Source organism: Cariama cristata, unplaced genomic scaffold (assembly GCF_000690535.1).
Source record: "Cariama cristata isolate BGI_N322 unplaced genomic scaffold, ASM69053v1 scaffold9420, whole genome shotgun sequence".
Lineage (NCBI taxonomy): Eukaryota > Metazoa > Chordata > Aves > Cariamiformes > Cariamidae > Cariama > Cariama cristata.
The window spans coordinates 14,858-40,137 of record NW_009595231.1 but is presented as its reverse complement, the minus strand read 5'-3'; the positions used below and the strand labels follow the sequence as shown (position 1 = coordinate 40,137).

Genomic DNA, 25,280 nt, shown 5'->3' with positions numbered 1-25,280 from the left:
GTGGACACACACCTCCATGGTTCCTTTCTTTGTCATCCCATTGCTTGGTTTTCTTCCCTGTGTCTTTTATCTTGTGAGTAAAGTTTGAACAGTACGCAGAAAGTTAACTGCCTGGAGTCTTTTAAATATAAGTAACACGCACCCAGTAATAAGCTGTCGGTTGTTTTTTTGCTGCCTGCAAAGAAACATAAACACAGCGCTCATTTCTGGCAGGTTTTTACTGTCAGAGTTTCTCCTATTATATTTATCTTACAATTTGCCAGGGGGTGAAGTTATTAAGTTTTAGCAGCAGCCATCGATCAAGTTCACAAGTTAACACGATAAAGGCTCTGTGCCGCTCCGATCCGGGAAAATGATGATCCTCACTCGGTAATTAACTAAATGAGAAAGTTAAATCTTACTTGAGAGCTGGGAGAGATGAAAGAGAGGTGTTTGTCAGTTTCTCAGTGGAAATTAGAAGCAGTTTTCTGCAATTCCCTAAGCTGCTGCTCTGTCATATTTTACATAAGCACTGGGAAAACGTCTTGTAATTAGTGCTGTCATGGAGGATTTTTTTTGCTGAAGGATGTTGGAATAATTCATTAGATTATCAAGAAAGGCTTGTGTCCTGAAATGATTAGCACAGTGAAATTTAAACCATTAACGATAACAAGTTTAGAGCTTGCTGCAGTGCAGAGGCACCCGGGGTATGTCTGTGCCTATTTCAATCATTTCTTATAATTAAACATTATGTCCTCTTTTTTCCTCCCCTTCACTAAGACCCATCCAAAATTCCTGTTAAGGTGGCTCTGTCGAGATCAGTGACTTAACCACGACTGGCAGTGCAAGCAGTTGGAGGTGAAATGCTGCAGTTGCAGATAAGCAGTAGAAGACATCTCTCTGTGTCAGACCCTGTAGTCCCAGTGAGTCCAGGAGGGAGGGGAGAAGCCCAGTATGACCTGTTGGTACTGGAACGTCAAAGGGAAGTCCCTTCCTTTTGTCTAGAGAGAAACTAAGGAATTTGCAGTGGTGGTCTAGGCTCTTGGTCTTTTCAGAGCTCTAGTATGAAGATGTCTTTGAAGGTTCAGAAGGTCCCAAACCTTGCTGGGATCATTTAAACCGTTCTGAATCTTCTAGGAGACAGCTTCTCTTTTTCTTTGACTTTAAGAGACATCTTCTTACCTTAAGAAACGTATAATCTGAATTCATCCATCCTGTGGAGTGTGCCTTAACAAAGCCCCCTGCAATGATTAGAGGACATGGTGGGGTTTTTCAAAAATATATAAAAGTTGTGACCACTCATATGGGTGGGGAAACACTATACCTATACTAGAATTGGAGAACTGTGCTTGTGTTTGGTTTTTCTGTGCTTTAGGAGGCTCCTTGGTCCCCTGTACTGAACAAAACCAAAAGTAACCTTGGATGTCATACATGGGTTACAGCTGTGATATACCATGGCTGTTCTGTTTTATATGCAGAGCAGTAGATTTATCCAGGCTTTATTTATCTGTGTTGAAATATTGCACCTTCCTATAGTTTCAAGCCATTATTTAGATTAAAGTCCTTTCATATATTAGTCCTCTTCTACTTCACTGGGCATACAAATGTGCTTTGTGTTAAATGTAGCCATTTGGGGAAATGGTCTTGTAATTACGGGCTGCAATGGAGCATAGTACGTAGATCCCTGAGCTAGTACCAACCTGAGGCACTCAGTCCCCTGGGTTTCCTGGCACAGCTTACTCGCTGAGGCACACCATTGTAGGGGGACATCTCTGCTGTTCCTCCAGATGGGTTGTTGTGCCTAGAGCCAGCCGGGGTACCTCTCAACCCTCACTTACAGGGGTTAGTGAAAAGGGAGTCAGGAAAGCTTTATCTGTTTGGAGTTGGTAGTTTGTTATAGCCAAACTTCCTCCCAGGTGATGAACTACCAGTGCTTTTTCTTCTTTGCCACTTTTGGAAGTGAAGCTTATAAAAAGCATGACCGTATACAGTGCATTTGGGTGGATATTTACCCTAGCAGTATGGATGGCATGTGGGACAGTTCATTCTTTTTCAGGTGAGGCCTGGTTATTGTACCAGGAGAGGAAAGAGGCTGTAAACAATTGTGTGCTTCAGGAAATAGTTGCTGTTATTGTTCTGAGGTGGATTGTTGTGAACTGGAGGCAGTTGATCAGAATGGTTCAGTCATCAGGGTTTCTCAGGAAACCAAATCGATTCTCTTGATGATAGTAATCGCCCCCCACCTCCCCCAATGCTTTAATAATACAGATGCTTGATGTTGTTGTTTTGTTGTTGCTTTTTTTAATAACAGGCCTTTTTCACTGAACCTCCAGTGGATTTTCAGGAATCTTCAAACTGAAATTCTGGAATTTTGTTCTAAGCTGTAGCTACAGGTGTTCTGGGGGAGACATGTGAGTGTGTATTGCAATTGAGTAATTTGGGAGCCCTGTGAGTTCGCCTGTCTCTACTCTGCAGAACTGGCATGTTCATGGCTTGCCCTGTCCTCCTGGTCCCCTGCTTGCATAGACCACAGGACCTGCTGGGCACACCATGGCACCATGGCTACCTCTGGGCTTGTCCTTGCTCCTTTTGATGGGAAACCAGAGCAGGAAAGGGTGCAAACCAGGTCTCAGGTTGACATTGTCAGAATGCGGCTAAAGTACATGCATGAACGTAAAAAATACAATGTTCCCCTGTCCACTAATTTGCATATAAATACTGGAACATGTATAGTGCTTTTCTTAGCAGAATCACTATATAAACCTGGAGTTTGACTTCCAGAGCTGTTCTAAGTGTTGGTCAATGGTCCAATTTACTCATTATTCCCACCCAAGAGGCCTGTATTCACTTGGGATCCAGGCAGAATGGCTTGTTTTGTCCCATCTAAGCCATCTGTTTGTACACATATAAGCCATTACTTGTTTTTGCAGATGTTGCAACTTCTGTTTGATACCCCAAACCGATGTTTTAGAGGTAATTGGGGAGCTGAAGGCTGCTGGGAGACAGGTGCTTAGGAGGCAAGGAAAGGCCAGAACGTGGTGCCTCCCCATGAAAAGAGTTGCCCCATTTGTGGTCTTTGCACATCAGCTGTCTACTCTGCTCCAGCTCAGCATATTAGTCAGACTTCACAGTCTCTCAAATTAAAAGGCAGAGGTATAGATTTTTAAAAAATGCTTTGTAGAGACAGCCTGTTGTGAGATGCACAGCAAACAAAGTGAGAAATGAAATGAGGTCAAGGTTGTAGAATACATCTCTCCGTTGTCTTAATCCAGCATTTTTACGTGGGTATCTCTTTTACAGGCAGCTTAACTGCAGCAAAAATGACCGGGATCCCTTAAGCCCAATGTTCAGTGCAGTCCATTGGTAATCATTTTTTGCCAGGCTGTTGCCCACTGTGGACTTTGCTAGGAAAAGTCCAACTTTTCACACATAAGACTTCGTGCCCACAGTCCCTTTAGAGATGTCTCTGTCTAAAAAGTTGACCCAAGAGAGAGGATTCTTTCCTGCTGCCCAGTACTGACTCTATGACTCGCTCGCAGTCAGTGCTGTCCATGCGATGACTAAATGAAAGTGTAGCTCAGTCATAGCCCTTGTCTTGCATGATCTTACTGAACACATACAGAAATTCGCAGGGAGGAGAGAGGATAAAAATAAAGTTGAAAACATTAAGCTGCAGAATTGAGCACTGATGGTGTGATCTCCATGTTCTATGTTCTCAAAGAAACTTAAGTCAAACTATAATTCAGAAATACAAGAAACTATTTGTTAGAAATCACAGCTAATTACTGTCTTTTCTACCAGAGGAAAGTCTGTCCAGCTCTGCTGGAAATGCTGAGAAGAGTATTTAGGTGGATTTTCTCTAGAAAATGAAATGTACATGGTGATTAGTTGAGTAGATTTTCAAATTATGAGGTTTTTGGTGTTCCGAAGTCAGAATTGCTGTGTCGGGGTTGACGGAGTATTGAAGTAAAGGAATGAATTACTCCTGAGAAATGAGAAATTCCTGCATTCCAAACCCAGTTTTAGTAACTAGATTTTGTGGTCTCTAAATAACCCACTGTTTTGGCACTTGCTGAAAAAAGGCTTTTTTGTTGTTTTTTCTTCTCCTGTAAAATCAGTTAATCCATGCATTTCTTTTAGATCGTTAGATATCTTAGCAGAGAGATTTAAGTACTTGTTTTTTCCCTTGAAGTTAATACAGTTTTCTGGTGAGGCTGATGCCTGGAATTATCGTCATAGAACAGAAATATGGCATCCCTACATCAAAGTTTTATATATTCTGATATCTGAAGTTTGTTTTTAATTATTTGATAAACAGTAGAGAACCTCTAAATGTATTTTGAAAATAAAAATGATGTAATAATATTGACTGTTATTATAAAGCTGTCTGGTGTTAAACCATTGCAGTGAAAGAGAGACACTCACACGTTTTTACCACTTAATATGAACTATTGGACCAGTATGGGAAAAAATAATTTCCCAGCAAACAGTTAATCTTACTTGGACAAAGGATATCCTTGCAATGTGCACTTTTCTTCCAGTTAGATCATTTAGAAAGCAGAAATTATATCTTGCTATCAAGTAGCAAATTGAAATGTCAGTGTTTTGTTTTGTCCCCGAAACTCGTCTTTGAACTGAGTCCTTCTGACAAGATATTAACAGTGCTCAGAAAGTTGAGAATCTTTTATTCTGTGAAAGAAGTATGTATCAAATATCAGGGTGTGTTTCAGCTGGCTTTGCTCTCGAGGTATAATTTTATACTTAGAAGAAGTACTATCAATTTTTTTCTTACCCATTTCATGCATTCCCTATGAATTTTAGCAGCAGTCCATTCTTTAGGAAATAATACAAATGCAGTTTTCTGTTGGTGAATTGAAGTAACTGGTAAGTGTAGATGAGGAATCGAAATGCATTTTACTGTCTGCATGATGTAAATAAAATTGCGTGTATGCTAAATTGCCACTCAAGATTTCCCATCTCACCAGATTCCTTTGTGTGCAGCTCTGGCATGAGCCAGTACATTGTCCTGCAGGGGTTACAGCTTGCCGTGGCTGTGCTCTGACTGACTGCACCAAATGGGGTACATGGTCTCAGCCAACTTTATGTATCAGAGTGCTTTTTTCCTCCTATTTTCTTCCCCTAAAAAAAATTATAAAACCACTTGAGCTTCTTTTCATATGTGTGATTTGGGTTGTTTCTCTCCTTCCTGTTTACAGACAAAACTTGCCAATGGCACTTCCAGTATGATTGTGCCCAAGCAAAGAAAACTCTCTGCAAGCTATGAGAAGGAGAAGGAACTCTGCGTCAAGTATTTTGAACAGTGGTCCGAGTCTGACCAGGTGGAGTTTGTGGAGCATCTCATCTCCCAGATGTGTCACTACCAGCACGGACATATAAACTCATACCTCAAACCCATGTTGCAGCGGGACTTCATCACTGCACTGCCAGGTATTTCTGCAGGCAGAGGGAACTTGCTCCTCCATCTTGTCTTTCAGAAAACTATTCCACTGTGACCCACCTTGCTGAGGAGGTCTCTTCTAGGGTCAGTTTGCAACATAGATGATAGCTTTTGAATGAAAAGCTCTATACCAGTATGAAATGTGGTAGTATTTTATTTTATGTTCCTACCGTCTCTCAAGGCATGATCTAATACCACCATGATTTGGCTAGGAGTAAATGATAGCTCGTATATGTATCATAAGTATAGTCATTACAAGCCACAGGGCAGGTAGTTGTACTCATAATGCACACAACAATGCATGAATCACAAAAATTTTTAAAATTACTGCTCTTTCTGGTTGCTCAGCTGAGGTTTTCCCTTTTCTTACTTAGACTTTTTTGTCTCTCTTTCCTAGTAAAATACCTTCCTGAAGCCATCACTTTGATTAAGTGTTTATTGCTAATAGAGAATGGAGGACATAAGATCAAAGGATGGAAATGTCCTATTTTTTGCACTGCTGTAGTGCTTTCCATTGAGAATATTATCCCAGCTGTTCTCAGATGTGGCATTGGGTGTATCTCACAGAATGCACACGTAAAGTAGTGTATGTGCAGTTTTGTATTGGCCCTGTCTTATAGATGGGAAAACTGAGGCAGTGGGAAATAAAACATATACAGCAATAGAGTTTCAGAACCAGACAGAAATTCCTGACTCTTTGGTCTTTTTTCGGACTATTGGATCGTACCTCTGTAAATAGATAGATAGATAGTTAATAGATTAGCATTCCCATGGCATATGTCCTTAGTTTGAGATGGACCTGAGCAAGAAGTGCTACAGGTGTTGTCTCTAAATGATGGAAGAGATGAGTTTCTTGCCAAAAGTTTGTTCTGTGGATACCTTTGGAGAACTGCTGAACTTGAACAATTTGTTCAATCCAGTCATTTGATCATTCTTCAGAAGAAATTTCTCAACATGAAATTTAAGTTCTACCGTTAAAAGACAGAAAAAAGCATCTTTAACTGTGATTTGTGCAAAGCATAAAGGCACTGCAGGAGTTTTGCTATGAAGTTAAATCTGTAGACTCACTGGATTTTTAGGCTCGTTGTGCCCAGTAATCAAATGGCTGTTGCAGCATTAAAAAACAAAATCTTAGTTATGCTAAGTACCTGCTTTGTGTTAGTTTTTAGTAGTCCAGTGGCAATAATCTCACATACTTAGAGCAGCATTATAACTTGTGGAGCTGTTCTGTTTCAGAAAAATAGCGAGTATTTTGAAAGTGCATTGGTTTCCTCACTTTTAAAGTGGAAGTATACTTACAGTTACATACACAATTTTTCCAGGTCTCTCTACAAAATTCCATCAAAGCAAGCCAACATATCTCATTTACACTTGTTTAATTTAATCCTACAGGCCTTTTTCTGAAAATTTTGGGCAAATGTTACAAGTATTTTCAGAGGCATTCAAAATTTCCTAGCCATACCATATTTTTTAGTGGTCTTTTCACAGTTACCCAGAAAGCAGCTAATTTTACTATCTCAGAATGCAGAACAACTAGGAATCAGGCAGCTAATATGTGAGTATTTGAATAGTTGTGGGAACTGTGTGTTTAAATAATGTATGTGCATCGATCTGCATATTTGCAAAGTGCTAATGTCCTAGTGAATATAGCTCTAAGGGAGAAAATTGATGGCAAGGAATTACACTGACACAGACTCTGCAGTCTGTGCAGGATGTCCTGAGTATAGGCAGGTTTCTAATGAGGGGAATGGGAAAGGGGAATGTAAGAAACTACCTAGGAAAGAGAGATGAACCTAAAATTTTAAAATAAGTCGCATAAAAAAAACTTGAACTCTTTAAGTATTTTTTAGCTTTCTGAAATTCTCAGGTTTTCTGGTTTCATTTTTACTCCTTCGTTCTCTCTCCTGCTCTCCCCCTCAAGTGAATAAAACAATAAAGCTACTTCAAAATCATGAGGCATCTTATCTCTGTCCTCCTAGCACTGTCCCAAAGAATGACCAGAATTAAAGGCAGTTTTAGATCATGAGCACGTTTTACTAATACAGAGTAAAATTGGCTCAGATTATTTTTCCAGTACTTTGAACAGAATTAAGGTTGTTAGAAAAATACAGCTTAACTGTGTACTTAACAAACTTTGTTCTGTTTCTGAAAAATAAGGTCTTTGCTCAGGATTTCCAAGCTGTTCAACATTTTTTATGAGGAAAGTCATTTTTATAAGGATTTCATGTGTGAAATAACTGAAACATTCTTGTTGGTATGGAGGGCTGAAGGGCTAATCGTGTTTCACATAAATTTAGCAAAAACTTTTGTGAGCCGAGATTTCTCATTTTTAAGGAAGAGATGCTTTGTTAGATATATGTTTCAGTGAGTTGTACTGTTCCTAAGAAAGAAAATAATAAAACTTTGCAGACAGACCAAAATAGCTCTGCCCATCCAGTTATCATAAATGTAAGGTAGACAGACCAAAACATTAGTATTCCTTGTCTGCAAAGAGCCTAGGGTCAATGGCAAGGGGTGACTTATGGTCATGGAAGTAGTTACAACACCTCATTGCGACAAGACCTAAAGTGCAATTACTGATGATCCAGGCAGGGCAGGTGGGTCACAGGCAGACTTGTGGGTGAAGATGACTGTGCCCAGCTTATGCAGTGTAACCCTGCTTCCTAAAGCCACTGATAGTTCCCCGTATGAAATAATTTCTTGCTGTACCACCGCTGACATAAAGCTACCGGTATGGATACTACACAGGGAGGCATTTGTAAATGTCCTGGTGGGTCTGTAAATGTCTGTGGGCCCACTGGAAGCAACACAGACTGGGAAAGCAAACAGGGCATTTCCACCCAGTGGAGAGAGCTCAGGGCTGCAGGTGTCAGGGTGGGGAAGCAGGGGGACACGATGTCCATGTCTGCCCTACCAAATTGCAGAATTCCTGCAAATTCCAGTTCACATTCACTAAAACATTGTGTCTCTTTCAACGAAGTACTATAGAGTCAATCTAAATTTACAAACACTCTTTTTTTTCTTTTTTTAAAGAATTTTATATGGTGGCTGTATATATCTTTTCAGATTAAATACATAATAAAGGCTGCTGATGCTTTTATTTTGCAGGTTGACATCTAATTTTGCATCTATAAAGATAAGAAATGTCAGAGCTCTTTCTGCACTCTCTGGTTGTGCATGGTATCATTCAATGCTTTTTCTACATATGAATGGAGGCATAAAACGCTGGGCAGAATGTCTCACCCAAAATGTATTATAAATTTAGGACGTTTGAAAGGAGCAAGAGGAGGCATGCTGAGTTTTCTCATTTTCATACATTGGGAGATAATTTTGAGATCTTTTGGTTAACAAAAACAAAAGTTGAGCCTTTTGTGTATCATGAACTCTAATCAGAATCAGCTGATTACACCCTATTTGGGGTTGCAGAAGTACGGACATGTGACTGTAAAAATGCACTTGCTGCTTTTTCTTTCCCTGTCACAAGCAGGGCCTGGTCTTTGAGGCTGTTGTTTTGAAAGCAAGAAAAGATGTAGTTGACTGTGTCCCAAATGTGAACCAGAGGGAAGATGCATGTAATACCAATCTGCCATGCTTCCTTTTTGGTTGGTCTGAACACTGTGCCTGAGGGGTGATGGGATCTAAACTGCAGTTTTCACAAAGCCTCTGAAATTTGACCTGGAAAGTGAGATAATCTCTTGATGGTTTGTCTCACTTGTGAATTAAACAGCATCCAAGAGAAGCTGTATTTATGCAACATCTCATTTGAAATGCATCTTCCTGTCCTGAAGTCTTGCTGGTGATTAAATTTGAGTGGGTAAGGACATGTTTTTACTGAATACATCCATCCAGTTAAGAAACGTAGCATAACCTTCCCTGACCCCCAGATACACAGACGTTAACATCAGGCTCCTTGGTGCTAACCAGGCAATTGCTTTACATTTCACTCCAGCCATGTTGAAACAAAGCCAGTCCTGGTATTCACACTGGAGAATATTGGCAAATTATACCATTTTGGTGCGTATTTTTCCTCCACCCACTAAAATAAATGAAACTAGCAAACCTGCTTCACTTTCTTCTCGCACAGCCTCTCCCTCTCGACTTCCCTGTGCATCTGCATATCTTTCCCTCCCCCATGTCTAAAGGTACCACTACCCTTCAGGGCACACATTGGGAATATATATTTTTTTCTTCATTACGTTTAAAAGCTACTACTTTAGCAAAAACAGCTTCTGAGCCGTTGGAACATGAGAACAGCTGTAGCAGTGAGATGAGAAATGGTCCTAATATAGAGAGATTTTGGGGGCTGCGTCGCTGAGTTGGAAATGCCATCCATAGAATATCCCCCTAGTGCTGAAACCCATTGAAATAGATTGGAATGACTTCTTGGATTCTTTATTATTTTTAATGACTTGTGTTATATCCAAAGGAAGTTGGAGAACGCTGTTCACTCCTGAACTTATCCGCAAATGCTGTTCTGTGCATTTGGTCCAGCTCTGCATGCAGAAGAGGAGATGGAAAGAAAGGGTATCTTTGTACTAGCAAGGGGAGTTGTTTTAAACTCTGTGTCTCCTCAGCAAATAATCTTTTTTTTGTTCTCTCCCAGCTCGGGGATTGGATCACATTGCTGAGAACATTCTGTCATACCTGGATGCCAAGTCATTGTGTGCTGCTGAGCTGGTGTGCAAGGAGTGGTACCGGGTGACATCAGATGGCATGCTGTGGAAGAAGCTCATCGAGAGAATGGTCAGGACAGATTCCCTGTGGAGGGGGTTGTCAGAGAGGAGAGGATGGTGAGGGAACTGCATCTTCACCTCTTTTGCCCCCATTCAGGACAGTAGGTGCTATGTGTTTCAAATGATGTTTGAAGAAGGTTATTTAGCACCCTGAAACATCATGTTGGTCCAAACCTGGAAGTTGCTTAAATCAAAATTTGGGGGTTGGGGAGTTGGGGCATTATTTGCCAATGCAGGCAATGTGAGGGCTTTTTCCTCACCTTCCTCATCTGATCATGCTCTTATCCTACTGTGACAAGTGAGATATACAGACTGAGATTTTTACACCCAGCTGTCATTTGGTTCAAATTAAGAAGCTGCGTATGCCCCAGGGGAACACTAAACTAGTCAGCAGTTCAACGCAGAAGAGCTTTTTTAGGGGTGGCAGTGGGGCAGCATGTGCTACGAATTAGTTGTTTCCTGATAGGTCTGTTTGTTTTCCTCAGCAGATTTTCACTATTAGATATCTGTTTAATTTTCAAACTGGAAGCTGAGGGTAGGTACCACGGAGAATAGGGGACTTTAGAAATGCAGATAGATTAGTTAATAATCATCTGGAATAGCCTTACTACAATGTGGGTCTCACTCAAGTTTGAAGCTGCTCTGTTAACATTTCATTAGAACTTTCCCTCTCAGGGGTATGTCCTTTAATACATAATTTTCTTTTCCAAGGGTGTCCCTAGGATGTTGGCAGAAAGGAAGCTCAGTATGAATATTTCATAAACAAGATAAAAGTGACAGCTCAGGCATTTTGGTTGCTATTAAAAAGAAAAAGATACAGAGTTGCAAACAAAGACTCCTGTTGTATGGTTAATTTTGTTATACTATTTGTCTCAGGAAGTAAAGGCGAGTAAATCAGGATTATGAAATATCTTTTAAAAATAAATACTATTTTGACCTGCTTCCAATAGTGTAATGTTTATGAAGAGTGTAAAATAAACACAAGCATGGCGGTGGTAACTTTTGCATTCCTTTTAATGCCTTGTTCTCTCCAGCACTTCTGTTTTTGCTCTGTATTGTTCAGGTCACAGTAAGTCCAAAGAGGACCTTGAGAGGTTATTTAGCCCCTCCTGTTTTCCAAAGGCAAAGCCAGGTTTCTCCTAAGTCATCCCAGATATTTGTCTAACTTGTTCTTAAAAGCTTCACTGATGGAGATTCCCCAGGCCTTGCCTGGGTAAGGAATTCCACTGTTTCACTAACTTTAGCATTAGAAAGATTTTTGTAAAATCTAGGCTGTCTTCCTACCTACAGTTTGGCATGTTATATTTATCCTACACAGGCACACAGGTCAGTTTCTCATTCTCCTTTTTACAGTTATGTTTTCCATGTTGGAAGATGATCGTGTTTCCTACATTTTGGATGCACTAACCAACCATAATCCTGTGTTGTCTTGCCCTCTTGTCAGTCTTAGTTTTCTCTATTTAGACCCTTCCCAATTACTCTCTTCCGTTCTTGGAGGACGATGTCATCAGCTGGGTGTCTTACTTCTGGCGAGGCATTGCCAGAGTTTAGTAGTGTGGGAAGCATTGCTTTGCCTGCCGTATGGAGATCACTCCATTTTGTGCTTTCCAGTAGAATATGCTTTTTTTTAACAGTGTTATACTGTTACAAAACTTAATTACGCTTTCTGTGGAAGTTCTACTTAACCATTGTTCCTCATCTTGCATGCTTATGTTGTTGTGGTGAACTTGACACTTGTCCTCATTGAATTAGATTCTATTTATTTTTTGGTATTTCTCCATTTTGTCAGGAGCATTATGAGTTTAATCTTGTCCTCCAAAGTGCTTGTAGCTTCTCCAAGCTTTAGTATCGTTGGCCAGGTAATAAATGCACTCCCTGTTCCATTCTTTGTCATTAATGAAAATGCTCAATAATGACATATCTAGGACAGACTCCATGCAAGATCCCAGTTGCCATCCTGTTTGACTGCACTGTCGGTAAACTGTGTGTCCACCCTTGAGCTCTTCCAAGATGCTACTTCTCTTGCTGAGTCATAAGAATAGTCCATGAGAAGAAGTTAGGTCAGTTTGACATGGTGTATTCTGGATTGATCAGAGTTGCCTACTGTTTGTCACCCTGTCATCTTCTAGGGGCTCATCTGATTGACTGTGTGCTCTATAACTGCTAAGCTGTCAAAGTTGAGTTGGACAGTCCACCATTTCCTTGGTGGACCTTCTTCCCTTTTTTTAAAATGCAAAAACTACATTTGGTTTTTTTCCTGTTCTGTGGAACTTTACCTGTTCTTTACATCTTGTCGGAGATCATAGCTAATAGTTCTCAAGTTGTTCTCCAGATTTTAGAAATAACATTAGCACTGATTACTAGTCATACAGACACATGAAATTTCTAATAAACAGTGACGAAATCTTGCTTCTTACCTCAAAAGACAGTCACACCCCGTTACTGCCCCTCTTCTTCAGGTTTACACTGTGTCTTGGAGGTTCCTTTGACACAACAGGAGCAAGTTGTGCCCTGTCTTTCAGATTGCCCTCTGATTAGCTCTAAAAGATACAACTGCGGGCATAGTGGGGTGGTTAAGAGAGGCAGACAGGAAATATTCACTGTAATTGCATCTCTGCCATATAGAGCTTTATAGCTTGTAATCAATGCTAATGCTGTGCTTGGCACAAGGAGGTGACTAGCTGGACAGTTCAGAATGATAGATGACTGGTGTTATTTGCTTACAGCTCCTCGCTTTGCACATGGGCTGCCTGATTTCAGCATTTGCAGCTCATGGTTTACAACAGAAACACCCAGTTCCACAGCATGGTAGCCCTCACTGGCAGCTTGCCAGGGAGTAGTAAGGGTTACACAGATTTAGAGAAATATAAAAGAGAAGCCCAAAATCTAGGCACGATGGCGTCCATCTGAATACTTGATTGAATTGGCCAGTCACCAAAACCTGCAAACAATAGTTCCTTTTAACCCAGAACCACAGCACAACAGCCACTGGGATGCCATGGAAATTCCAAGCAGTCCTTTATCTGAACTGTAAACAACTGACTTTACATGCAGCAAGGCAGGGCTTATAGGTAGCAACAAGATCAGCTAGTAAAGTTGGAAACGATAGACAGATTTTCAGGCATATAGGCTTGCGTACAGATTGTCGTAGACCTACCCAAAGTCTTCCAGGATGTGTCCTAGATATTCTGTGTATCTCCAAAGCATTTTTTGTCTCTCTGGGCCAATAATTTTGATTATATTGTATGCACTTCCAGACTAGGTCACAGTAAGTAGGCAACCATCTAGTTAGTGGTTTGACTGCATCCATGTGTCCCTTCTTCACATGTGGTTGTCTCCATATGAGTCACTACTGGTCACTCTATGTGAAGAGTCAGTTGGTTGCTCTGTCCGAACTGGAAAGCACCTTTCTCTCAAGTCGTACTTGAAGTACTTTAAGAATTATCAGAAGCTCTTTGCTTGAGCATTTGTTATTTTGTTTGTTCAGTCATATAGTTTGCTACCGCTTTATAACCTAAAAATTTCAGTTCATTGTTGTGATTTCCCTAGTTCAAGTACATCAGGGCAGCTAATGTACAGTCACTCAAATGAGTTTCAAGGTATACTGTATGGAAAGAACAAGACAGAAATGCGCAAGGAAGTATTGAACAATGAATTATGCCATAATGGAGCAAGGGAGGGAGAAGTGGAGAGCTGGCCCAGTGTAAACTCTGTGCCTCTGATGCCAGGATTACACTCGGAGGCATTTGTGCCTCTCTCCATTTTGTGAGGCATGTTGCCAGGCAGAACAGCAGTTAGTACGCCCATGGTGGGGTTTACTAGCTTCCACACCGTGTTTGGTGGCTTCTTAACTTCAGGATGAGGAATTAAGGTTTTTTACACAGCAGGTAGTGATTGCCTTTTACAGATTTTTTTTTGTAGCAAAAATCTAGCTTGGGATATGAGTATTCCAAATCAGTGTTGAAATGAGGGAGGCACCACAGATGAAGTGTTGCTTACCAAAATATAGTAGTCGCAGTAAAATGTCCGTGTACCAAAACTGATCCTGCTAATGCAGATAAAAGCTAGCCTTGAATGCATAGTAAGTTTGAGCGTTCCTTGGCTTCTTTCATTTTCTTTGTACACTTTATTTTAAAGGTGAGCTCTGATATGGGTATGTGTATTGTGGGCACGAGCAATTCTCGCCTCCTATTGAGTTGAATGGGCTCATGTCGATAGTGGGTAATATATTTTCCTTCCCTGAGTGACTAGGCACAGATTTTTTCCTGAATATTTCAGTGTCAAAATGCAACACTGACATGTTGCAGGGCAAACAAACGAACCACCCTGTCTTACTGGGTAAATTAAGTTTGTGTGAATTTCAACCTACTTGTAAAATGCCAGGAGGAACTTTTTCCAAAATACTGAAACATGATTTGTGTTCGATGGGAGTATTCTTTGTCTTCCAGGGGGCAATACCTATTTAAAAATAAACCTCCTGATGGGACTGCACCACCCAACTCCTTCTACAGAGCACTTTATCCCAAAATTATACAGGACATAGAGGTAAGAAACAGCTTCCAGATGTGGTGATGTTTGGTTGTGGGTTTTTTTTTTAAAACCCCTTGATGTATTCCTGATGCTGAAATTCTGAGAATATTTCATTCTAATGAAATCTTTCATTAAATCTGATGTGTCTGGAGTTTGTAGATCTGGGGTAGTTATGCAGTGTCCCAGGCTTCACTGCTCCTCTAGACAGAAGATGAGTTGGATTGTTCAGTGAGCTGTTTGCACATGGAGTCTCTACACCTTGGACGTCAGATGTCACGGCAGCACCATACCATCTTGATTTTTATCTGTTCCACTGTACTTTGCTCCACCCAATGTAGATGAGACCTAATAAGATGCTACAGAGAGATATCGAGAACTGAGCCAGGGAGAAAGTGCATTGCTAAAGACTGCAATCGTAAGACCCAGGGAAACAGGAAGCAACTGAGCATGGTTGCCTTGTATCTAGTGTGAGCAAAATGCTGTGTTCTGGTGGTTTCCTGATGGCAGAAGCGGTGCTCAGGGAGTGTTGTGACAAGTTTGTACAAACACTTAGCTTGAGCTTGACTGAGACTTTCTCTTCAGTTGTTTAGTTGTTGAGTCACAGGGGGTTAAAGGTTAGAGATAGAAAAAAGCTTTTAGGTCACTTCTCCCTCACCAGTCCAGATAACACAGATGAGTTTAGCCACGATATGTTTTCCAGGCTTTTGTCCATTTAATTGGTTTTATTACGTGTGTTACTTCTAGAAAGCAGTTATGTCATTGTATGGGCCTGATTGCAGGAAAAACCGTGAAGAAAAGTATCTGCTGTCTTCTCAAACAAACAAAAAAAGAGGCGATAGTTCTGTGCTTTATTTTACTTCTCTTTTGTCTCCTGTCTCTCCTCAAGACAATAGAGTCAAACTGGCGGTGTGGGAGGCACAGTTTACAGAGGATCCACTGCCGAAGTGAGACAAGCAAAGGGGTTTATTGTTTACAGTATGATGATCAGAAGATAGTAAGTGGCCTACGAGACAATACTATCAAGGTGAGAATGCTCCAGGATGGCATACTAATAACATGGAGTGCCTGTGCCATAAATAATAGTGTCCTAATTTCAGTGACACCTACCCAATCTCTTGTTAGTAACCTAGTCTTGTCCTTCCCCCACCTCACACTTGCACAGCATGTACACCTCTTTCATCTGGCAAGAGGGACCCTGTTTTCCTACAGACAGACTTGACTTGCAGAGTTTTTATCTGTCAGTAATTGCCAACTATGTAATTACTGTGCCCTGTACCCTGATGAGAAGGATAAAACCAATATTCATAGTAAGCCAGTAATATCAAAGATGTTAATGTTTTGCACCAAAAAACCTGTAGAAGACTCTACGGATGCCACTAAAGATGTTCTAACTGCACTATGGATTATGTGTTGTGGTAAAAAAAAAACAAACCAGTAAGTGCTGAAAGATGAAAAGTTTACTGACCTGTATGTTTGAATGTTTGCCGTCTTAGATCTGGGATAAGAATACATTGGAATGCAAGCGGATTCTCACCGGACACACGGGTTCTGTCCTGTGCCTCCAGTACGATGAACGAGTGATCATTACTGGATCTTCAGACTCAACAGTCAGGTGTGTGCTCGTGATTTGGAGCTTTCTGTTTGTCTCTGAGATTTTAACCTTGTGAGCTGCTGAAATTATCTTTTCTTAAATGTGTGCTGTTAGTCGGTTCTGTGAAGTAGTTCAGCATATTTGTTGAGGAGTGTACTGTCCTTGTTTATCAGATGTCCATGCAAATGGCTGTCAAGGAGAAATGAGAACCTAAGCAAAGGCCAGTCAAGGTCAAGATGACTTAGGAAGGCCATCTGGCATTTCACCAAGGTTTTGCATGTTTTGACACTCCCTGAGAATGTTTTAAATTCTCCCCAAGAATAACTTTTTAGAAGTTGGTTGAAGTTTTCAAAGCAAGTTTGAAGGTTTAGTCATCCATTGTCACTTAATTTTGGCAAAAGATGTATGACTAGATCTCCTGTGACTTTTAATTAAATTTCCGCATGATGTTTCTTTTCATTCAGTCTTTCTAATCTAGCTTCCCTTCCAGTCTCCAGGAAAAGGCTGCACACCTCAAGTCAACACTTGTGGTGCATGTTGTGCAGATGTGAAGTCCACTAGCATATTACAGGATCCCAGAGAGTGTAAGACTTGCAGTATAAATACAGACACATATGAGTTTGTGATTTGCAATATGAACTTGGATGTGAAGGAGCAAGTCTATCTTCTCCATGTTGTTATATATTCCCTTCTTGTCAGAGTACAAATAATACCCATGCAGTGAAGTTACAGACAACAAAAAGCTATGTCAGTGGCCTTTTCTGAAGCTATTAGCATGGGTTCCTATGGCTGCAAGCTCTTCACGGTTATCACTGTGCTTGCATGTAAACTACCACTGTTAAGCTAATAACCATTAAATTTAGTTCCTGACATGTGATGCATGCAGTCTTGTGACACTGCTAGATTTTGGGGTCCTATCATTAGTAGGAAACCAGAATTTCAGCAACACTGCCTGCCTGGAGACGGTGTGGGAACTGCGCTGTGCTAAACAGATCGCAAAAGGAGAGATTGATTTCTATAACGAGCGCTATCATCTTCCATATCAGGCCAGGCAGGCCAAATTGCAGACTGGCAACTTGCCCAGAAATACTTTGTTTCCCACTGTATCTATAAATGTTTGTGCAGACCCCAGAGGCACATAGGACGCATCACTTTTATCCTTGGGTCTCCTCAGGAAGAGGGGCTTCATCCAATAGACAGTACAGATGGGCTCTTAATGCTTCTGAGATCTCAGAGATGCACTTGTCCAAAGAAGTCAGTAGGTCTCCAGCTCCTGTTCAGTTTGGCAACCCTGTCTGCAAACTGCTCGTCTGTTAATGACTCAGGTCTTTAGTCTGTGGGTTTTTCTCCTTTGCATTTTGTAATTGGAATGTAGTTTTCTTTCTCATTTATAGTCCATAAGCTGATGCACTTCAGCCTTTATAAGTTAGAAAATAAGACATTAGAAGTCTTTCTCACATCTTGCCTTTTCTTACTGCTCACCTTATTGGCAGAGGAAAGTTTTAACTTCTGCAATGTCTGATGTGCCTGATAATACAGCCTTTTTCTCCTCTCACGTAGTGTATCTGGGGTACAGGTGTGATAGTGCCAAAAGAAATCTGTTTACGGAGGGTAAAAGAAGTTTACCAACAGAATAGCCCCAAAAAAACCCATTTTTAAGGCTTAAAATCTTCATTTCAAGTCCTAGAAGTTCTGTGTGAAGCTTTTGTCTAACTTTCATCTTAAATATCTTTCAGCTGAAACAGTTGGTTCCAGTAACATTGAATTGACATAAATGCTCTGTCTTAATTTAGATATTCGGCACATTCCTGGTATGTAGCTCTATACCAGATGCACTGCAGGGTAAAAGCAATTCATGGTGCAACTTGTGGCAATTACTTATATTTGTTGGAAAAGCATTATCTTGTCTTCTGCTTCTGTATAAATTATCCTTTGAGTTAGTCCTATGAGAGAGGTCAAAGATTAAACCTGTCACTGAACTTGCTTCTCTACGAGTCATGATTAAGCACTCATTGACTGGAAGTAGAGTGTATGGTAGGCTGACACAACCAGGAAACATCAGTCTTTAAGGCCATCAATCTCATACCTTTCCTCAGCACTAAATTCCCTTAATTAAAGAATGTTTTTTTCCTGGCTGGGTTATTTTTATGGTGTTAACTGCATTGCAGGGTTTTTGACTGCTGGACTGTATCACTGTAGGCATAATCAACAGGTTTATATAATACATTTTTTAATGAACTATTTAATAGATGTAGATATAACTTACGGTGTTTGCTTCTCTAATATTACTAGAGAGTCAATTACTTCTTCCTGTCCCTCTCTTGCTCTGCAGAAAATCCACTGTACAGTTTTTTAACTCTCTTTGATTTGAAATTTGAAACTGCAGGGTGTGGGATGTGAATGCAGGCGAGATGCTGAATACGCTGATTCACCACTGCGAAGCAGTACTGCACCTCCGCTTCAATAACGGCATGATGGTGACATGTTCCAAAGACCGTTCCATTGCTGTGTGGGACATGGCTTCACCAACAGACATCACTCTGAGGAGAGTGTTAGTAGGGCACCGAGCTGCCGTCAATGTAGTGGACTTTGATGACAAGTACATTGTATCAGCATCAGGTGACAGAACTATAAAGGTGAGGTGTTTCAGAGGCTTTTTATTTGCAGCACTGGGGTATTTAATAACCAAGAACAGTGACCAGACAGGGAAGATGGTCCTTGGCGGTTATTACACAGAACTTGCTTTAGAAGCAGTGTTCCTCCTGCTGCTCATTTCCAGTCATCCCTCCTCTATTGAGCTTGCACAACTTGTTTACAGAGCTGTATGGCAAATCAGATCTGGGTACAGATGCAGTTGAAAAGGGATGACCACTTCTATAATCTGTTTCAGCATCAGTCATTCGAACAGTTGTCAGAGGGCAGCATGGGGGCAGAAGCAAAGGTGAGTGGATAGGGGTTACCTAAGTGTTACTGCTATGATCTCGATCTGCAGCATTAAAACTGAGGAAATTGACATCCTGTGTAGACTAAATCATAGCCTGAGAGTGCTAAAGCCTGATTTTGGAAGCTAATTCTCACATGGTGTGGCAAAAACCTTCTGTGTACAGTCACCCAAGCTGCTAACAGTTGCAGACTATAGTCACAAGTCATCAGAGGGGTAATTTTCCCAGTCTTAATGGTAGCATCTTCAATTAAGAGCATTCTGGATGCACCTATATATCGTACAGATACCAGCCTTTGTTAGTCTCTTAATAATTTTGTTTCTGTGTGGTTCCCTCCCTGCTTCCTGTCACAGGTATGGAACACTAGTACCTGCGAATTTGTGCGCACCTTAAATGGCCACAAACGAGGCATTGCATGTCTGCAGTACAGAGACAGGCTAGTAGTGAGCGGCTCTTCAGATAATACTATCAGGTGAGACACACACTCCCTGTTGCAGAGTTCTGTGCAAGCACGTTGTCACTGATTCCCTGGGATGTGTAGAGGTTAGGCAGCTGAAGTGCTCTCTACCATTGTCATCTTTGAAATATGCTTTCTTTGGTCTAGAACATTGGGAGCTATTGGAAAGAGATATTAGAAGCCTGTTTTACTGTGTTGTCTTTCATCCTGTATATCTCAAGAGTCCCATACTAATCAACAAGTTGCATTGCTCTGACAATTCTCTTGTATGAAAGAGCTGGCAAGTACCACTTTCCGTGATGTCCTCTTGTGATATTTTAATTGGGCTATGTGTCTAGTTAAAGGGGTCAGATTTGCAGTAAGAGGCATTTAATCCTCTGCAGAAATCCTCCTGGGCTCTCGCCAAACTCTTCTTGTGGTACTTGGCACCTGGCTGAGTTTGGAACAGCTGGTTTAGAGCATGAAGTTCAGTTTGCTGCCTTTTGCACTTCTCCAGCTGCCCTGGTTGCAATCTGAGATTTAACTCCTTCTGGTATCATGAGCCAGGATTTCTCCCTGTATCCTGCAGCTGATGGCAGAGGGATGTCCCACTAATCTCAGGGTATTCGAAGCAAGCTTGAATAGTAGTATAAGTGACATGGGGAAGTAACTCTGTCATGCAAACAGGAGTAAGAGCAACTTCCCTTTTGTCTTTGTCTTTGCTTTAAATAATTATCTGCCTTCTGATAAAACTTGAAAGCTGGGCAATGTAAGCGGAAACCCTTCACTCTGTGTGTCAGTAATAATTTCTCCTCAGTGAGAATGATTCATGCTACTGTTTGCCTGTGGACTTTGATTGCAACACACTGCCTAGCCCTGCTTTGCATTCTGTAGGAAAATGGTGATCCATTGGTTGACATCACCAGGTCATTGTGCCAGATTTTAGTATAGGGCTGTTGGAGAGCATGACCAAGAGAGCTGGCACTTCTCACGCTTAATCAGGGGGAAAAGTATTGTAGGCATTGTGTACAAGTAGCACCACTTACACATCGTGTGAACTCCTGCACTTCAAATTGGAAAAAAATAACCCTCTGCAATTGTACTATGAAACTTGATGTCAGGATTAGAGTGAGAAATAGTTAAATATTACAACAGTAGGAAAAGATCTAAAATATGACTTGGAATGCTAATAAAAATAAATGTCAAGATAGTGGTAACGCTAAAGAGGAATACGGTTACTTTTATGCTTACATTGAACAAAATCTTTAGTTGACAGATTAATTGTGCTAGAATTTCAGGAATGTTGGCAATGAATCTTAATGGAAGTCATCAGCTGTGTAGGCAAGGCACAAGACTTACCTGGTCACATCATTTTCTCCCAGCCATTAGCAGAGGGCTAGCAAGCGCACATTGCCAGCTCATGTTGAGCTTCTTGTCAACCAATAGCCCAAGTCCATCTCAGGGCTGCTCTCAGTACAGAATTTGAAGTTCATTGTTCCTCAGTTGCAGGGAAACTTTTTTCCAAAAGATGACTCTCTGATGTTGAAACTGCAAACGTATGGACGTGTGAAGTAGCTGAGAATTCAGTGTCTTTCTTCTGAAGGGAGACTCCATGTATAAAAATTATTTAGATTTTGTTTTACGCCAGAAATTTCACCAGTGTAAGAGAACACAGCTACATAGACATCGCTATCATTGTGCCGATTTCCATCTGGAAGAAACTGGTCCATCAAGTTTAATCCAATCACTTCAGTATCTTAGCCTCTAGGGCCAAAGTTCTTAATTGCTACAGACAGGCATAATATAGAAAAAAAGGTAATTTAGAGCAAGAAAATAGAATGAGACTACATCATCTTGGATTAATTTTTAAACGAGTAGTTCATTTGCATGTATGTATTCAACCTCCAGTGTGTGCGCACATGGGGATCTGATACTGGACTGTTCAGACAACAGCATTCTCTCTAGGAGATGGGAATTCAGGCTCACCTGCCTTCTGTACATCTTCCAGCTCTGCCAGGACTTCAAGTGAATTAAAGGCTGAGATAATTGCAGACCTCCCTCTGCTTCCAGAAGTTCTCCTGAAGCTCTGGGAGGGAAGAGTGGTAGTGTTTTTGACTGTGTACCCTTTGTAGTGGATTCTTTTAGTTTGTTCTCACACCTTAAGGGTAGTTCTCTTACTATTTGGTCCTTTGACTATTTAAAGAAGTAGAAATTTGAGAAAACTGTCAAATCTGGGAGGTACCCTTGGCACCAATGCTGTTAGGAGATTCTGCTCTTACATAGCAGTTATCCTTTTTGTACATGAAGGTCCATTCCCCACATGGGCAAGGATGTGGTCATCTCTTCTAATCCCATTCAGATTCAGGTAAAACCTTGAACTGGGACTTGAAAATACAGGCCTGATTCAGTGTGATGCAGCCTCCCAGAGCTGATGGCAAGGAATGGAAACACATGGCACGGAAGTTCCTGGCACAAGATTGCTCTTCAAACCTTTCTGCACCAGTTCATTTCTGGCATTGTCCATCCTGTTTACAGTGCTTGAGAGACTTAATGCTCTCTGGTCAGCCAGAGTGCCTTTGGCTGGCCTTTGCCATGGAATTGCTTGCTCTGACCTTGACTGGTGTGCTAGTACTCAAGTGAAAATTATTGGGATCTTCACAGATTCCTGAAAGATCAGCTTCACAGATCGAAGAATCACCTTGTGGTCCTTGTTGGCCTCAAACGTGTGCATAGACAAATTGTTTCCCAGTTCTACAGTGACAAAAGAGTTCTGTTCATTCCTCTGTTGTCCAAAGTGAGAGCAGCTTGTCGTGGCAGGACAGCTGTAATCATTACCCACCAACCTTGGGCACACATCCACTGGATCTGGATTATTCCCTGGGAGATCTCAGGAGTGAAATATGTGGGGATAGTTGATCTCTTTCTTTGTCTGTCTCTCAAGGAAAAGTGACCTGACCCCTCAGCAGCTGTGCTGCTTTGAGATGTGTCACCCAGAGAAATTCCACAAACTACCCATATTTCTCACTAGTGTGACATTCATGTCAGTCGGAACACTAATTGAATATGAACATTTAAGAGCATTTGTGACTGCTTTCTTTCAGCTGTGTGTCAGGGAGCTGCAGCAGATACTGCTATTAAAAGATTCCTGTATGAGCAGAGCATGTCTCAGCCAGAGGTAGAACACCTCTAGACAATACATGTCAAAGCATTTCAGTTCTTGTAGGCAAATAATCTTTCTTTATCCACGGTAATGTTAACTGTTAATTCTTGTACATTTCACCACTGTATTGCTGTCTTAATTTGTCTGATGGTAGTCTCCAAATCAGAAATAGGCATGTAGGGGTACAGAAAGGGGCGCGTGCCCTGTGAAGGTGATCTTGCTAATTGGAACAAGCTGACAAGGGGATTGGTAAGTCTCCCTCTCTTAAACTCTTAAAATCAAGGCAGGATACTTTTACGAAAAATTAGCTTCAGTAAAATAAAGTTATGAAGCTCAATGTGAAGATAAGTGGGAGATATCCTGTGTTACTAGAGCAGTAGATACTAGACACAACTGGTCTTCAAATTTTTGGATCTCTGACTAATTTCCCATGTGATACTGTAACATAACAGGGTCATGTTGAAAAGCATGCGTCTGCTTAACAGCAGGAAAAGATCTGATGAATGTAGTTTGTTTCTTCTTTGTTATTTCATCACAATCTTTATTTCCGAGTTTCCGTTAACTACAAGCAAAGACCAAATGTTTTGTTGCAATGATCAGATATTCAAAAATTCTTAGTGCTTCTTTGTACTCTCTTCCAGGCTGTGGGATATCGAGTGTGGGGCATGTTTACGAGTACTCGAGGGCCATGAAGAGTTGGTGAGATGCATACGCTTTGATAACAAGAGGATAGTCAGTGGGGCATATGATGGGTGAGACTGTCAGTGCAGTCAATACCTTGCATCCTCCTGTCTGTCTCAGTGTCTCACATCCCACTTTTCTGTATCTTCTTATAAATATTAGACTCCTTGTCTGTCCCAAGAGGACCTTTTCATGGCCAGTAAATCAGGACCATGCTACAAAGTGTACCTTTTTTCCTTCTTTTGAAATAAGTCAGTGTGATTTGTTGTGTATGGTCTAGTTCTTTAGCTTGTGAGAATATCTGACCGATTCAACCTGAAATGTCTTGTAGCTGAACCACCGGTAAGAACGGTCTTTCCCATCTGTGGTTATGTCTTCTGGACCATTTGCCATTACAGACTAGGTGTCTGTACTCCCACGTGTTTCTGTTAGTTATTTCCACCTGCTTTTTATGTGATTTAGTTTGTTGGCAGCATATTTTTTCTCCCATTAAACTCTATAAGCTTTACCAAGGGGAAATGCAAGAACCAGGTGTTAGGAGCAGAAGGATTGCTGTAATTTTCCTTGAACTGGTGTATTAGCTAAACTGTACTAACAGTTAATTTTTTTCTGTGAGCGCTTACTCTTTTCTCTATAACAGAGCCATGATGTTTGTCTATTTTTTCACTGCTAGGAAAATTAAAGTATGGGATCTTGTGGCTGCTTTGGACCCCCGTGCTCCGGCAGGGACTCTCTGCTTGCGAACCCTCGTGGTAAGAGCTTTTGGTAGCAGTGGTGGAGGGGGCAGACAAGTGTGCTTGATCAGGGCTATCTTGAGCCATGAAGACTCAAGTCAGCTTAGCCCTGGTCTGCAGGATCTAGAAATAATTTCTAGAGGTCTGGCTTTTTTGGGTGTCCAACATTTTTTTTAATGTTGCAATCTATAGAGCATTAAAAGTTAGAACCTGTGGAGTTTTCACTCACTTTTTAAACAGTTTTGTTCTGTGATTTGAAGTTAATAACTAAATCCATTTCTGAGACTTGTCCTTCTTGGAATCCATGTGCCAGTGGGTTTACTTTAACCTGATGATGTAGTAGGAAGTTGTCTGAATTGTTGACCTGAAATTTCTTAAAGAAAAGCAGTACATTCCAAATTTTAGGAACAAGAACAAAAAAACCCTTGAATTTGCTTTTAAATGGCTTTCAGGTGTTTAAGGAAAAAGCAGGTGGGGACCGGAACAGACACTGAAATTTCCTCATCCTTAAACAGCAGCTGCTACTTTCATGCTGTCTGTTGGTATTTAGTGCAGGTCTGATGATGGTGTGGTTAAAGTATCATTGTGTGAGTGTTAACAACATTCACAGTTGTTCTTGACAGTGGCTCTGCACTGGTCTCACAATAATGTGGGAAAGTTTTGAGAAAAATGCCAGTACAGCCAAAGCTATGGAATGGTTCCTATAAGCATTCCTCCATCATATTCACCCCCAAAAAGTTGCATTGTTGCTGGGAATAAAGGAAGATTTCAATCCAGTACCAAATTCTCATTGAAAAAGAAGTACTAAATGTATTTATTTTTTATCTAAAAAGTGTTTGGACAGTGTTTTGGTTGGTATGCGTTAGACCTTTTCCTGCTGTAGCATGTGACTGTAGTCTGTGCTCTAAACCAAGATCATACTGAGGCTATCTGATTCTCTAAAAGTGTGGTTACCTCTCACCAGCTGAGCTGTGCTAGCTGACCTTCTGTGCAGTCATCGACCACCTGAATTGCTGCTGTTGCTGTAGATTTCGCT

General features: G+C 40.9%; 1 protein-coding gene across 1 annotated transcript in view; it reads left to right on the top strand.

The window, feature by feature from the left end:
- BTRC (beta-transducin repeat containing E3 ubiquitin protein ligase) overlaps positions 1-25,280 on the top strand; it is a 66,880-nt gene that overhangs the window by 39,048 nt on the left and 2,552 nt on the right. The window contains exons 3-11 of the mRNA XM_009701292.1: positions 5,196-5,427; positions 10,041-10,227; positions 14,619-14,715; positions 15,587-15,724; positions 16,194-16,312; positions 18,678-18,927; positions 19,587-19,705; positions 23,471-23,581; positions 24,184-24,262. Of these exons, the coding sequence (XP_009699594.1) occupies positions 5,196-5,427; positions 10,041-10,227; positions 14,619-14,715; positions 15,587-15,724; positions 16,194-16,312; positions 18,678-18,927; positions 19,587-19,705; positions 23,471-23,581; positions 24,184-24,262 (1,332 nt within the window). The remainder of the gene's footprint in view (positions 1-5,195; positions 5,428-10,040; positions 10,228-14,618; positions 14,716-15,586; positions 15,725-16,193; positions 16,313-18,677; positions 18,928-19,586; positions 19,706-23,470; positions 23,582-24,183; positions 24,263-25,280) is intronic.